A 16,066-nucleotide genomic window follows, 5' to 3' on the forward strand; every position below is an offset into this window, starting at 1 on the left:
TTCCTGTGACAGTTTATAGAAATAGTCTCACTTCAACTGCCATTGTGGCACCTGGTGGTTTCAGATTAGCCAAGCCCTTTTTGTTTCAACACAGTCATCTGTATCCACCACCCAGAAGCAGTTTTGTGACGAATGGATAATCAAGCTGTTGTTAAGGAGGAGATTTATTTAATTCAGTCAGTTAATGCAAATCCAGAAGTGGCATGATGCGACATGTTTGTCGTCGGTATATTTCTTTGAGGAATGCTGTCAGCAGTAACATTTGGGAAATATCCAAGCAAAAACTGGAAATTGGGTGGATTCAACAGGAGCAGGCGACATAGATTTAAACATTTCAGATATCAGACAAGTGGATCTGTTAGCTGAATAAATAGAACTGGACTTCAGTGGTTCAGGGTTGGAGGCCTCAGATGCTCCCTGACACCTGTCACTTTCAGCTCTATTTGTTAGAATGTCTCCATAGCTTTCAAAGCTGTAATACAGAGGTATCTGTGGCAGGTGGTGTATTTACTTATGCATATTAGAAATACTTCTTTAAGTACTTCTGCATTCTGCAACAGAGCTGGAATGTTGCCTGACCTCTATTGCCTCATTTTTCGCAGCCCTCCTTTTATCTGGAAGATTCACACTTTGCGCACAGATTTGACTTGCACTAAAATATAAAGATTTTATACTGTTGAGTTTTTTTTATTTATTTTTTTTATTTAGTTGTCTAAATGTCTATGACAGACGAGGTGAAGGGAAACTAGTCCATAAAGAAGACTCATGTTGGTGAGTCACTGCGGGCATGCAGCTCCAGCCTGGCGGCATTCCACCTGTGTTCAGTCTTACAGAGGAAGAAGAAAATCTATCCGAGAGTCACCGAGTTACGTTAATCTGAGCCAGACCCGTTTGTCGAGCTAGACTGTTTTCTTCCACATGACGAGTGAGTTTTCCAACTCCAACCTTGTTCCAACCCAGAAACCATATTCTGCGCGCGTCCTGGACGCACAAAGGGACGCATTGTGGGTCTGAATACAGAAAGTAGCCTAACATCTCGATTTTCTTTTTTTTTTTAAAATAATAAACTTTTACTACAATCGCCGCCAGAATGCGAGGCTGAAGAAGACAATTATTTGGTTCATTCTGGAGATTTTTTCTCTCTCTCTCGGTTTTTTTTGGGGTGGGGGGAGGATTTAAAACCTCGCGATGGATGAGGTGAGTTGACTTAAATTAGCCACGTTACGTCTTACGATAAATATTGTTTAAGTAGTGAAACACGTGTATGTTAATGCCACCTGTTTAAATATTTCAACAGAGCTGCGTTGATATGTAAACAACTTGGACACGTATTGGTCCTAAATCTCGCTCAAACTAGTCATTTTTAATCAGGCCTATCAGTTGTATATATATAATATTGCCTATTATATATATATATACATATGTTTTCAATTTACAGTCAGTCCTCAAAACAAACCTTTACAGGCGATAGAAGTAATAGAGTTTAATCCAATAGGAAACGAAAGAATTAGAAGACTATGCCAAATATTGCATGGAGGCTCATGCCACTAGCCTTTCTTATTTTTGTGTAACAGAAATACACGTGCACTAAGGTGCATGTTGTTGGCTGAGGCATTTATAAACCAAAAATTAGTGGGAATTTTTTTTTTCCCAAACCATTCAAACAATATACCATTTGGCGGCATCTACTGCAAAAATATTTCCAACACCTTTAATATGAGAAAGGAGCAGAATTATGTTAAAACCCAGATTGGGATAATTGTCAAATGTACAAAAATGTGTTTATGAAATAAAATAAAAATCAGGGTGTGTGTGGGGGGGAGGTGGTTACCCCACCCACATTCTGCACAATTCTTCCTAAGGGCAAAAATTTATGTCTGCATGTTTCTATGACATAGTGTCAGAAATAAAAGCAAATATGTTGGCTCAGTAAATGTTGTGCATAGACTTTGTAAACCAGAACAAATAGCTGTTTCACTTTTTGTCTGACACTTTTAGCAAGAGAGTCCGTTAGACTTCCAGGCGCTGAGGGCCAAGTTCCAGGACAAAGAATTCCTGCTGGGGCCACCAAAGCCCAAACCTGTTGTTGCTGAGAAACCAAAGGTCATCCCTCCTCCCCTTAGCCTCACTCAGCACCTTCCACCAGGAGCACGCCCCTCCCTGCTCTCCTCCATCAACCAGGCCTTGGAATCAAAGTCGGTTAATTCCCCCAGAGTGATATTCAAGGATGAGAACAAGGACAACAAGAAGATTTTTATCCATGGTAACTCAAAACCCAAAGACAAATCTGACGGGAAGACAAAGGAAAGCAAGGAGAAGCTGAATGAAAACTCATCGGATCACAAGGAGAAGAACGGAAAGAAGCCTCCGTTCTTTGGGACACAGAAGGAGAGCACAGCTGAGCTGGTGCCAGCCTTGCCTCCTCCGAAGTCCAAAACACAGAGGAAGAAGAATATTCTTGGTTTCATAAAATCTTCCAAGAAGGATCCAGCAGCGACCTCAGCTGACTCAATCCTAGACTCTACGAACGTGAACCTTCCTGGACCCACACCGCTGATCCCATTGGCTTCTGATGCTGACGAGGAGGAGTCTATATACTTGGTACCTAGGCAGATCCCACGAAAGATCACCATCCCTGAATCCAGGGTGGACCTGACAACCCTCTCTCCAATTCCCGACCCTCCCGACTTCTCTCCTCCACCTGCCATGATCCCAGCTACCCCAGCTTTCAAAATCCCACCCCCACAGAGTGAAACCCCACCTCAGATTGAAAGTCCTGCTTTGTCAGTTTCTGACCTGCCCAGCCAAAACAAAATTGTTCCCATTCCTTCTACTGATGCTCCCCCTCGCCCAATCATTCCTGCTCCCTCTCCTCCACTTGCTAATGCGCTCTCTCTTGCCGTTGCAACTCCTTCCCCTCCAACCGTTGTGACTCCCTCCCCTTCAGATACCGTGGATCCTTCTCCTCCACCCAGAGCTACAGATGCCCCACCCAGAGCTATTTTCTCTCCTCCACCGAGTTTTACCAACTCCGATCCTTTTCCCGAGTTCTCTGCTCCCTCCACCGAGCTTCAGGCAGTAGCTGGTTCTGACGTGGAGGTGGCTCTTCCAGCTGCTGTAGAAGCGATGGACTCTACTCCTTCCAAACTAGAACGTCCCATCTCTGCCCTGTCCGTCCTGGGGAGGGCGGAGGACATGAGTACTGGGAAGAGAACCCCTCCGAGTGACCCGAGGATCTTAAGCGCTCTGGAGAAGGCGCGCAAGAAGGCCGCCAGGTAGAACTCCCTTCCAGGAGCTTGGTTCATTTAGCCAAGTTTAGTATGCAAATGATCACTTACAAGTATGCTTTATCTGCTTCCAGCCCCATGTCTAGCCCCACTCCTCCACCCAAAGTCTTTCCTTCTCACCTGGATCCCGCCCTCAGCGATGCAGAGTTTCCGCCCTTCGAGGATGAGGGAAAGAAACTCCCGTCGATTAAAGCAGAAGCTAACTTCCCTGACCACAGTGAGTTTCAGCTCAGCTTTGTGTCTTTTCCCACTGTCTTGGAATTTAGTCTGAATTGATTTCACCTCAACATGACGAGCAGAACAAACTTCCCAGTTATCAGGACCTCAGGTATGTGCTGGAATGCTGCAGAATTGGAAGGTTTATATTGAACCAAAAGCGTGGTGGTATTCATGTATAGGTGTTAGAATAAATCTGTGTAGCTTCCCACACAAACAATAGACCTAACATTCTTCTTCAGTGCCAGGAACAACTGAGCTGAGCTGTGAAGGTATGTCAGCTATGATAGAGCTGCTAAGTTTCTTTAAAGTCTGACAAGCAGGACTCAAATTTAACCTAGACTCTCGTGGAGATTTTATATCCAGGTCATGAACTAATTTTTAACTTTTTTTTTTTTTGAAATCACATTCTTCTAAATGAAACATAAAAAACATGCTTACATCTTAGAGTTGCGGATTTACTTTGTATTTTATACCTTTTCTATACTTTTAACTTTTCTAGAGCAGGAAACTAAGTTAGAAAACTTGAAAGTAGACCAGACAAAAATACAAGGAAGACTCTGTTTGTTGACAAATGTATGACTAAAGACAGCAACTTCAACATTGTTTGACAAGTTGGGTTTCCATGTGAAATCAATTTTCTGTTGCACTTGTTTTTTCTTCCTCTCTTCCTTGTTTCATACTGCAGGCTGTAGAGTTTTAAAGGGATGTGTTAGACTGGCACAAAGTTAGGTCCTATGAAAATAAGCAAGGCCATGGCAATTTAATTTATTAGAACATTTCAGCAAACAAGATAATTCAAAGAGCTTTACATTATAAAAATAAAAAAAGGAGTTCATAGTAATTCTAAATCAAGGAAAACTAGACTACAAACTACAATTATTTATGTTCCAGGTAACATTATACATAGAACAATCAGCTCTGACTAAATGGGTTTTATAAGAACTCAGGTTCCAGCATTTTTATTAATTAAATTTATGGTTTTGTTATCTAGAAGATTTCATATCAATGTGTGTGAGTTTGGAGAAACAAAATGAAGAAATCATCAAAGCAGAGGAAAGCTGACAGCTGATCAACTGATTTTAGAAATTTAAAGCAACTCGATTAGAAAATGTTCGTAGCAGGCCTATCAGTTTAAATAAAATACTGTATTAACAATCAGCACTTTAACAAAAGCGTTAACTTTTTCTTTGTAGATTTCTTAATTTAGCCTGCTGGCTGTAGTCAGTGGCTCTGAGTAAAACCAAGCCAACTACATGCTAACTGTACAGATAATATAATGCATCATATTGGCATATTTTTTACATATAGACATGGATTTCAAGGTGTTGAAGTTGTTTTCACATTCCTGGTGGAATGACTGACCTCTTCAGTTTGAGTTAAATTTCCAAATATCAGCTTAAGCGGGGGTCCCTGTCTGACTGTTAGCATACATGCTAGCATGTAAAGTAACTATGAAGGAGGTATTGTTTACATTTTCAAAAGAGAATGTTATTAGCTACTAAGCTAGCCAAGAGTGGAGCAAACTTTCTGAGAAGTGTATAGTATGACCTTGTGTAGAAACACATTTGTAGCTAGGCTGAGAAAACGCTGGATGAAGTATCAGTCTTTGTGACCAGCTGTTAGCCTTCCTCTGCTATGAAGATTTCTTCACTTTTCCACATAGTCATGGTGATGTGACATCTTAGAGGTAAGACAACAATTACAAAACCTCACTTCAGCAAATTCAAGCTATCCCTTTAATGTGAGACTTTAAGGTGTAAATCAGCTGAGCAAATGTAAACTATTGTGATGTGATTCCTCACAGGAGCAGCTTCTCCGGCATTGCAAAGCCTCACGGAGGAGGGGTCCAACCCTCCCCTAGTTGCGGTTGCGGCTTCTCCACCCAGAGGGGTCCTACCAGACCGAGAGACTTTGGGTCCGGCGCCAGAGAAACCTAAAAGACCTCAGTCTGTCAACTTGAGCCAGTTCATCCCCCCTCCTCCTATTATACCTGAAGGTAGTTTCACATCCACCAACATTGCACTTGGAAATCCTTTCCATTCACTCGGGGATGCATTTCTCCATCTCTGTCACGCAGAGATTCCGGTTCCACTTGAGAGTTTAGAGGCCGAAGCCACAGACGTACCAGGATTTGACGATTTGGAGGATGCCTACAGCCCAGAGCTGCCGGTGTCCCGATGTGGGACTGAGGAGCACACGGGTACCGACGTTCCAGACAAACCAACCCAGTCAGAGTTTTATGGCAACGGGATAACTCATCCAGAAACAGAGGTCCAAACTAAGACAGCATATGGAGAAATTAAGCTGGACAGTCCTCTGCAGGAACAATCCCTAAAACCCACTGAGGAGTAAGATCAGGAAGTTCAGCTGTATATCTATTCAGTTTAAAGTGGCGAGTTGTATCCCAAGAAACTGTGTTAATCAATATTTTGTTCTTTGTAGCCCTCAAGCACTACTCCAAAACATTATGTACGAAAGCAACGACGACGTGTACGAATTCATCAACGTCAGCTCCAGCAAAAAGAAGGCGAAGAGCAGCAACGGCAAGAAACGCAAAGGGGCCCCACAAAGTGAGTCTCACACATTCTTCTTATTTAATACATTCTTATGCTAGAAATCGATATAAAATTTTGGAGAATTGATTGGAAAAGTTGCATTATCGAGAAAAAAAATATACTGGACATAAACCCAAGTTGTTGTTTTTTTTGTTGTTGTCTTTTTGCATTTTACAAGCACAAGTAGAACGCTTCGGCTTCTAGAGATTGTTCGGCAGAATAGCTGTGCTGAGGCTCCTTCACCCATACATGTTCACATTTTGCTTTTTAACAAGCATTAACTACTATTTTCCAAACAAAATAACCAGATTTTCTGAATTTGAACGTTTCACGTGTTGCTTTTCGAAACTTTAGTTGATTAATCAATGTTTTTGAAGATTTCTGCAGGCTCTAACGTGACCTGTTGTTTGCTTTAACTCACAGATCCGTATGTCGAGACGGGACAGGAAACGGTAGGCACCGAGGAGTTGAACGTTTCGTTAGAGCTTTTGTATTTTCACTTTTGTCATGTTGCAACTGCAGCTCCAGATTTTGGGTTATATCTCGACTAGAGTCACATACATAGAAACAGATTTTTTTTTCTTCTACTTTTCTAAATACCGCAGTCAGATTGAATGGTGAGTGATCACCTAATCATTTTTTTAAAGATTCCCCTCAGATTTTCATTTGGATTTTGGTCCTGACTTTGACTGAGCCGTTTCCCTCCCGTGAATATGATCTAAGTCATTCTGTTGTTGCTCTGGCTGCATCATTACAGTGGTGAGCACTGTTAGTTTTCCGCCACTCATTCGTTTTGCTTCTTTGTTGTCTCTGATTCACAGGCTGTGGCAAACTGCATCCAAAACGTCTTGTGGATTTCTTTTAAACATTTAATTTCCTCTTGACATTCTGACCATAAAAGATGGATTTACAGGCACAAGTTATAGATTAATGAGTTAATCTAAAGTTGATTAATCTTATCGATCGACCAGCGATTCATTTTTAAGAGGACATTTTCTTAAAAACATCTTTTCTCTTGTATTAAGAGGGTCGACCGTTTTTCCGTAACATGCTGACTTTTCCATAAAATATCGAATAATCATAAAAAAAAAAAAAAAAACATTCTGAAATTTTAACATTATTTGTGTCAGCTGGATTAAATACTGACTGAATAAATAGAAAATTGTGGTTTTCTCACATCATTACACATATTTTTAGGTTGCTGAACAGAAAAAAGATGAAAAGAATAAAACATGCGCGACACTTAACTCTTAGCTCTTGTACTTCGCTCCATGAAGTGCATTAAATCACGACGTTCCTCGAAAGCAACCTTGCTTATCTGCATCATGTTTTTTTCCGCCATGTTACAATTTTTCTGTGCTATCCCCTCCACTTTTTTTGTCACCACATCCTCAGTAACGTTTAATTAAGGAGCTGACGCTGCTCTGTTATGCATCTCAGATCTATTAAAGTGACACTTAAGGAGCTTGTCGAGTGTTTATATTTCAAATCTGCGTCCCACACCGGACTCTGTTTTGTCTTTCCCGGTCGCAGGTGGAGTTTGTTCTCTAAACTCCACCTCCACATTTTCTAAATTTTCTGGCAAATTCTGAAAATGTATGTATCCTGTGGCTGTAATGTGGCAAAATGTGAACATGTTTAAGGCGTTTTTGATGCTCTCAAAGGGCGTTCACCTTCAAAATCAGAGGCGTAGTGTCTTTTATTTTCATCTAAAGCAAATTAATTCTTATCTCTGTGAATATTTACAGTTTCGGGAGAAAACCAAGACGAGCAGGTTCGGCAGGTAGGACCTTGTTGTTGGGTTTTCTTTGGACCCACTTCTCCAGTTTTCATTCCTCCTGCTCTCCCGAGAGTTTCTGAGGAGAGTCGTGTTTCCCTCCCTTGCAACCGCCCCCTGCTGTTCAGACATGCCGCGAGGCAAAACCAACTTTCGTAAAGGACAATGACGTGTGCGTCTCCTCTTCCCCGCAGGAGCGAGAAGAAGCACGCCTCAGAAAAGCCGGATGAGAAGGAGCTGAAAAAGAAGGAGAAGCAGCGGCTGGAGAAGGAGAAGAAGGAGCTGAAGGAGAAACAGGAGCGGGAGAAGAAGGAGCAGAAGGAGAGGGAAAAGAAGGAGAATGAGATGAAGAAAAAATTCAATGTGAGTCCTGTTATTTTTGACAGAGAACAGAAAGAGGAGGAGGAGGTGGAGGAAGGTGACTGAGTGGCAGAGGAGGAGGGTGGAGTAAACGTCTGGCCTCTCAAACCTGTCAGGATTCATTCCTCGCTGTGGAAGAGCTGAGCAACATGACTAAACACACGTTTCACCGCTGGCAACACCTTCCTCACATTAGAGATTTTAACTCAGACCTCTGTTTGTGTAGCAGAAATGTTGGAACAAGACTTTAGTTTCTACGGAGACCGGATGATAAAAGACCTTTCAGTATTTTAATCAAGTGTTTAATCACCGGTCCTGAATAGCATTGCCTCAGACGACGGGCGAGACACAAAGAAATGAATCATTTTTTGCAAACTGGTTTCAAGTGCCGTGTTCTCGTTTCTTTTTTCCTCAGTGGCTCACGGACGTGTGTGTTTCTTTTTCCTTTATCGAATTACTGTTCTTTTTTTTATTTCCTCAACATTGTAAGCATAAATACGCTTTACCGTCATATTTGTGGCGTCGCTTGTTTCTTTGTAACTCCCAGTGGGAAAGCACAGGTTTCAAGTCGTTCCGAGGAACAGCCCTGAAACAGAGACAAAAACTTTTCTTAATGTGTTAAGACAGAAATGAACAAAACAATAGATGAAAAAAAAAATGAGCAAAGTTTTTAAAAAAGTCGATGGTTCCACGTCAAACTGGTTTGGGCTTCACTCCCCTGAATCCCATCAAATGGGTTTCTGAGGAGTTTTTTTTTTTTTTTTTTCCCCCATGACTCATCACTTTACTGCAGCTGTAAGATGATGGCTGGTCCTGATGTGGGAGGGGTGGCTGCAAAATGTTTCATAGTCTGTATGAAGCTAAATGACAAATTAACGTTAAGAAACATCTGAAAACATTTTCTCTGCTTCAAAATGTGTTTTTGCCTAAGTGTCTGAAACAAAGCGTCAATCTGAGACGCTTCATCCACGACCCGTCTCACTTGTTGTTAGCTCAGACATTGACCCTTGACCTCCCCAATCCCCTATTTCAACTCAGTCACTTTCTGTGCATACAGTTCATTTAGGGTCTTTGTAGTAGTTCCATATCATCAAGTCCTTGTTATTGCAGTATTCCTCAGTGAGCACAGTGGTGAGTTGTGTACTCACTTTCTTTTTCCTTGAATTAATGTTAAATGAGCCCACTAGGTTAGATTCAATTAGCGTGACTACTTGGCCGTGTTAAAGCAGGGCCACTGTGTAACATCTCCGTTTGTGTGTTTCAGGTCACAGGGCAGGAGGAAGCCATGTACCAGGCAAAGGTAAAGGTCACCGCAAAGGGCCGTAAGCACGATCTGCCCGTCAAGAGCGGCGACGTCATCAGCATCATCCGAACCACCGAGTGCCCCAAGGGGAAGTGGCTGGCCAGGGACAGCAGCAACACCTGTGAGCCGACAGCAGAGTGTTCGTCTCTGGGAAAGAGAAGGCGACGAAGCGACTCGCCTACAAAAATCTGTGTTTGTTCACTCTAGATGGGTACATTCCCGTGGATCACGTGGAGATGGACTTCAAGGAGATTTTGGAGCTGGGAAAGAAGACTCCCCGCAACAGCGCCATCATCGAGGCCGAAGCCGCCACGGACGGCATGTACGTGTCCCCACCTCAACACCGAGTCCGTCAGCAGGTAGAGGAGAAGCCGACGCTGTCCTGATGACGAGCGTCTGCTTTCTGTTTCTTTCGCAGGGTGCTGAATCACTTCAGTCGTTCGCCGGGAAGCTGTAAGTGTTTGCGAGTGGCGCTCCTGATTGGAGCACGCGTTAAATCGGTCAGCAGCTGTTTGACGCAGACCGCTTCTTCATGCTGTCCTTGATGTGTTCAGTCTCGGACGACAGTGAGGAGTGGACCGGTGACGACGAGACGCTCTCACCCAACCCTGAAGCTTCTGACCAGTTGCCCGGGTAACCTGATATCCTCACTGTAAAAACACAAAATCCTACCAAGTATTTTCATCTCGTTTCTAGAGCAAACATCCTATGCACTTGAAATAAGACAAAACTAACTTAAACGCAACTTTTCACCAAGATATATAGGCATATTTTAAGTAAATACATATAGCTGGAAATATATCTTCCTATAAATGAAAGTATCTGGATGTAGGACTTATACTTCTTTTAATCTATATTCAATAATTATTTTTCTTAAATCAAGCTTACATATCGTGCTGAAAAGTAACTTTTAGTGAGTTTTGTCTTATTTCAAGTGTACCAACAAGACAAAACGAGACAAATACTTAGCAAGATTTTGTTTTTGCAGTGCAGCCTGTTTACCAAATTGTTTTTTGACACAGTGATTGATTAGTTCTTAATCACGTTTTTTTTTTTTTTTTTTACCTTCTCTTCCCTCCTCAGGGTTCACACACGGACTATCTCCATGCCAGAGATGGGTAAGATAGACATGCTCCATATTTGTTGCTTTCTAGACAGGCTCACTTGAAACATTACCTCGAAGGCAGATGTTAATACTGATCAAGGCAATGAAAATGTCGCACAGCTCATTTCCTGAAGCTCTACAATCATTCTGATAATATTTTGTACACCAGAGTCAATTGGTGGTAAATCGTGAACTGCACCTCGTTAGGTAACGCGACACAAATCGTAGTTTCTAGAATAAAGGAAGATAATTTTGAAACTTTTTATTAATATATTTTGTATCTTAAAAGGGACTTTCATTTCTAAAGGGCGGTAATTAATTAAGCAGCATTTTGGATTTTTGTTTTCAAGGTAAAGGTGCAGAGATTTTTCAACTTGAGGCTATAAATGTCCTTTAATATGCAGAACACTGAGGTCGAATTGCTTTATGAGTTTTACACACCTTTTAATTAGTAAACCACACAGCTACATTTTTAGTGTCATCTGACAATTGTATGCTTGACCTACTTTTATAATTAGCTCACAAATAAAATTGTTTACAGAACCTTCCAAAAGTACTTATACCCCTTGAACTTTTCTACTCCGTGTCATGTGACAAGTACAAAACTTGTAGAGTGTGTTTTTTTTGGAAATTCCTGTAAAAAAAAAAAAAACAACAACAACAAAAAAACAATACAAAGTAGAACAAAACTGTTAAGTGGAGGGGAAATTATGTTTTAAAAAAATAGAAATAAATACCAGAAAGGTTGAGTTCAGCCTCCCTCAGTCGGTACTTTACAGAATTACATTTTGTTGCTGTATGAAATATCTCATATCTTTAGATTTCGGTTTGGACTTTGACTGGATCTTTCAAACACATTCTCACTTTGTGTTGGTTTTTCGCATAAACTCTCGATGAAATACTACGAGGTCTGTCGTAAGATGACCAAATGTGGGAAACTTTAAATGTCTTGAATGTTATGGAAATGACTGAGAGTGGACCCCTCAGTCCTCTGTCTGGAAAATTAAACGCATCAGTGCGTTTGAGATGAGTCTGTAGTCACAGATCCAACAAAAAGTGACAAATCTTGCAGCACTATGGTGCTGCAAGATTTTCTTTTCTGCTTTAAAAGAAAAGAAGTAAGCATTTCCTGTGAAAACAAAATGTGTGTGATTTTCCAAGAAATGGCATTCAAGTGATGTAACAGGTGTGTTGATGTGTAGCAACAGCAACGAATCCAAGCATCTTTGTCAACAGATGAATTCAGTAGTATTCAGCTGCACTAGTGAGCATATAATAATAGCTTAATTGAGGTAAAAGGTAGTCTTAAAATCAGTTTATTTTTAGCACACAACTTATTACATGTTGGCAAGTATTTGTTTTCCTTTGTGACCCCTAGAGTCACAAAGTTTTTGAATTTTAAAATCCTGTCGCTCTGCATGCCTCTCGAACTGAATCACTGCTTTGTGACTTGAAGGATAAACATGTCGGTTGTGTAACCGGAAACTGTTAACAATCGAAAATGTGTTGATAAGTTTGAGGTAGTGTCGTCCGAAAGAAGATTTGTTTTGTTTTATCGCGACTTGTTAACAATAAATGGCTCTGTTTCATTTTCTCCTTAAAGGAAACCAGGACCTCGACGTAAACCACCAGCACAGTCACAGTGACATGAGCCAAAACTCTCAGATCCAGTCAGTTCATCTTCTGATCATTTTGAGCCAAAAAAAAAAAAAAAAAAGTTTGAAAATACTGTATGGTGTGTGCCTATCTTTGTACCAGAGCGAGACAAGAAGCACTTTACAAGTTGGTGACATTCTTCAACACACCGAAATCTGCGCATCCGACTCCAAAGTAGGTGTTTTATAAACATCCTGATTCTGTGCACATTTTAAACTTTACTGATTACTCATTTGTTGTTTTTGTTTTGTTTTGTTTTTTCAAGTGAGCCCGAACCAGAAAGGAGGAGTAAGCTCAGCCCAATCCATCTTATTTTCAAATTCTTAGCTTTATTACTTTTGTTTTTTTTTTTCTTAATAATTTCTTAATCTTCATCCTGGTTTCTCTGTAGGTCCTACACCTGTGCAGGAAGAAGCTGCTAGTGCGTAAGTAGCCCAAAACTAACGCACACACACACACACACTCGCCCAAAAAAATCCCAGACATGTTGCTCAACCAGTAGACAGACAGGTTCCCTTCTTTTTTTGTTCAGAATGAGCTGCTAAGCAGGAAAAGATGTGAACGTGTTAGTTTAGGTGTCTAAGAGAAAATCAGGTGGACTGGAAAATCAGTCCGATCCTCCCAACAAGCCGGGTCCTGTTCAGATGCAGTCGCATTGTGATCAAAACACTGCCACTAGGCATGGCCTAGTTACACGGTTTAAGGTCCGCCTTTTTAAGAAAAGCTTTTGGCTTCAGGTTAGGTTTGAAATTTTCCATCATACGGCCTTGGTTTTTAATTTGGATTAATTCAGAAATTAGCAGTGATTCATTCAGGTAATAATTATTTGCACACACGGCGTCGCTCATGGACTGCGTCTAGGGCATTGGACTTTCAATAAGTGGACTACAGATGAAAAACTGAAGAAAACAAGCCGGTGATGTCAGCGTAAAAGCAACATACCCCACCCTGATGTGGCAGAACGTCACATTTTAACCTCTTAATAGACACACACTACATAAAACAGGGTTGTGTGTAGTGAGTAATATACATATTTCATAGATGGTAAGACAGGATTTGATAATCCACAGGCTGCAGCTCATTTCCTCCTATTAAGACCCAAGTTAGAAGTGTTTTTTGGTTTGTCAGTATAATAACAGCAAAATAACAGTATTACTCAGGCTCAAATGGAGCAACACCCATCACTGTTATAAAGCTGATGATAGGCGAGGCAGGTTTATTTTTTATAGCCCAATTCCTTCGCAGGGTAATTCCAGGCTACAAGGAATAGAAATAAGACATACATCAAAAACATGGAATATAAATGAAAAACACATCGTATGAAAACAAACATTGTAATGCAAATTTAGACTAATGAAATGATAAACCAGTCTTTGGACTTTACGGATGAGTGGTCATAAACAGACACGTTTTCAGTCTTGGTATAAAGAACAGTTTCTGCACATCTCAGGTTTTCAGGCAGCTGTGTCCTGAGCAATTAAATGCTGCTTTCTTCTGTTTAGTTCAAGTTCTCAGAACAGTAAGTGAACGTGTCAGGTGACTTGAGGGGGCCTACATGGTTCACACCTGATCAGAAACTCTGAAATGTGCTGCAGAGATTAAAGGTCATTCAGTGGCTTACAGGCCAGTGAAAAGTTTTAAGCTCAATCTAAGACAAAGAGAGTCAGTGCAGTCATTTCAGGACTGTTGTTTCATTTTGTGGTGTTGATCGAGACTCAAGAATTTTAGAAGAGCTGCAGCTGCCCTAATTCATTTTTGATCGGTTTTACCAAAACCTAATAGAGAGAAGTGTGTATTCTGACAGATCCACTGATGGACACTTTGGACACAGTGACTGTGGGAGGCTATGGTCAAGAGAAACGTTAACATATATGTCATCAGCACTCCAAAATCTCAGCAAATTGGGACCATGTATATTTTGAATAAAATCAGTCTAGCAATAAAGCCCTGAGGAACTCTACGTGTGATCTTTGTTTGCTCAGATTTATAATTATAAATAAGTATACAGTAACTTTAGTATCAGTAGGAATAATTGCTGATTTTCTGTAATAGGAACAATTAAATGATGTTACACATTTTCGATTTCAATATTTGCATGAAGAACATGGTACTGTAGTATTTCTACTGGCCTATACCTAATTGTGATGGGATGGTTATACATGGGTAAGTGCAATATGTATTCAGTCATGATAAATATATAATTTTTTTAAACAGGCCACAGGAAAGTTCAACTCCGGAGAGAGAGTTTGACCCTTCAGCCATCATTTTACCTCCTCCTGACATGTACGCAGACTCCATGCTGGATTCATCGCTGTACAGCGAGGTGAGGATAAATCATACAGACTCTCCCAACGTCTGCCTGCCTTCCTGATATGTTGAAACAATGTTTCTTTCTGCTTCTACCAGCCAGTCAAAAATCTCCCACGTTGACCAGGATCTTCCTGCCGTGGCAAGCCGCAGCCATGTGATCCTTTGCCAAGAAACGACATCTTCCCGACTTCAATATTTATCTGAGAACTGCAACCATGGATCAATACACTGAGGAGTGAACCAGCGTCTAGGCAAATGGATATGTTACTGCTGTTCCTTGAAGATGTTGGTAGGAGGATTCTTTACGTTGGACCTAGATGAAGTCTTCTTTTCTCAAGAGAGAGCATAAAAGCAACAATAACAACTTTACAGACCGACACAGACTGGGTAATACCAGAAAAGTACAACTTGTGGTGGAAGTAAAGGATTAATTAAACTGCAGTTTTTCTACTTTCCTATGCAAACTAAGGGAAGTCTTGCAATCAACTTTTCTTCAGATTAACCGTCGATCCAAAGTTGGATCACAGCTCAAATAACCCGACAAGAGCCTGAATCTTTGTTCTTGTCTGCATGAAGCGTCAAGAAGAGTAGGATCATTATTATCTACAAAAGTCTCAGGGTTTGCTGCAAGGGACTGAATATTTGAAATGAGCTAAGACATAAATAACCACCTTTTGTTTCCTCCAACAATTTAACAGTTTCCACAGAATTATCCGGAACTGGTCAGTTTAATTTCCAAGTGTTTGAATCACTGTTTGTTTTTTTAACTTTACATGGATCTTTTTCTTAAAAATTCAAATTTAAAATTTCAGATAACCACTTTAGCTTGTTTAAGAGTATGTATCTATTGTTGTTGTGATATTTAAATGATCACTGAAAAGGATGGTTTTTTGAAGAGAGATTCAATGACGTTATCAGTAACACCCGTAGTAGAAAGATGAATGTAGCGCTTGAAGGTTGCCCGTTTTAGATTGCAAAAATTTGCTAAACCTGGGCTAGCTACTAGCTTCCACATTTCTATGGACTTATTCACTTTTCTACAACTCACTGCAAAATGGCATCTTTCCAGCAAAGGCAAAGGAGAAATTGCTGATAACTTCACAGAAACCTCACTTCAAAAATTCCAGACTGCTAGGTTTACTGCCTTGCATTACATAAGATCTAAGGACTGCGATGTTAAATGTGTAACTTCAGAATGGCGTTAGCGTTTCTACAGGTCAAACTTTTGGATAAAAACGTCAACATCCAGCTTTCTTTTCTATAATTTAACGGCTCTGCAGGTGTCCATGATGCGTCCTCACAAGCCGATGTAAAAACGTAAATGTGTGTGTAAAAGCTCGGCAGTGGAAAGACACTCGATGACGACATTGCTGTTTTTGCATGTTTATTTTAATAAATACTCCTTAAAGTGCAAGTCATAACAGTAATATCATGCAGTGCATAACAAGGTCCGAACCCCAATCTTAGACACAAAGATGGAGAAAGACAAGCACA

At 40.7% G+C, this 16,066-nt stretch overlaps 1 protein-coding gene across 1 annotated transcript; it reads left to right on the forward strand.

The window, feature by feature from the left end:
- The first annotated feature begins 849 nt into the window (after positions 1 to 849).
- LOC114150900 (titin) lies at positions 850 to 15,986 on the forward strand. Its single transcript, XM_028027684.1, has 20 exons — positions 850 to 1,197; positions 1,999 to 3,275; positions 3,362 to 3,504; positions 5,311 to 5,502; positions 5,584 to 5,854; positions 5,949 to 6,076; positions 6,485 to 6,513; positions 7,810 to 7,844; positions 8,033 to 8,201; positions 9,463 to 9,622; positions 9,709 to 9,823; positions 9,920 to 9,954; positions 10,056 to 10,134; positions 10,585 to 10,619; positions 12,210 to 12,276; positions 12,365 to 12,436; positions 12,528 to 12,550; positions 12,654 to 12,687; positions 14,477 to 14,585; positions 14,669 to 15,986. Exons 1-20 carry the CDS (start codon positions 1,189 to 1,191, stop codon positions 14,690 to 14,692), a joined length of 3,006 nt encoding a protein of 1,001 aa, XP_027883485.1. The 5' UTR covers positions 850 to 1,188; the 3' UTR covers positions 14,693 to 15,986.
- Positions 15,987 to 16,066: the final 80 nt, after the last annotated feature.

This window comes from Xiphophorus couchianus, chromosome 9 (assembly GCF_001444195.1).
Source record: "Xiphophorus couchianus chromosome 9, X_couchianus-1.0, whole genome shotgun sequence".
NCBI lineage: Eukaryota > Metazoa > Chordata > Actinopteri > Cyprinodontiformes > Poeciliidae > Xiphophorus > Xiphophorus couchianus.

Coding starts and splice junctions, on each gene's coding strand:
- LOC114150900 (XM_028027684.1), top strand. Junction 5,503..5,583: donor TCCTCCTATTATACCTGAAG/GTAGTTTCACAT, acceptor TCTGTCACGCAG/AGATTCCGGTTCCACTTGAG. Junction 10,620..12,209: donor TATCTCCATGCCAGAGATGG/GTAAGATAGACA, acceptor TTCTCCTTAAAG/GAAACCAGGACCTCGACGTA.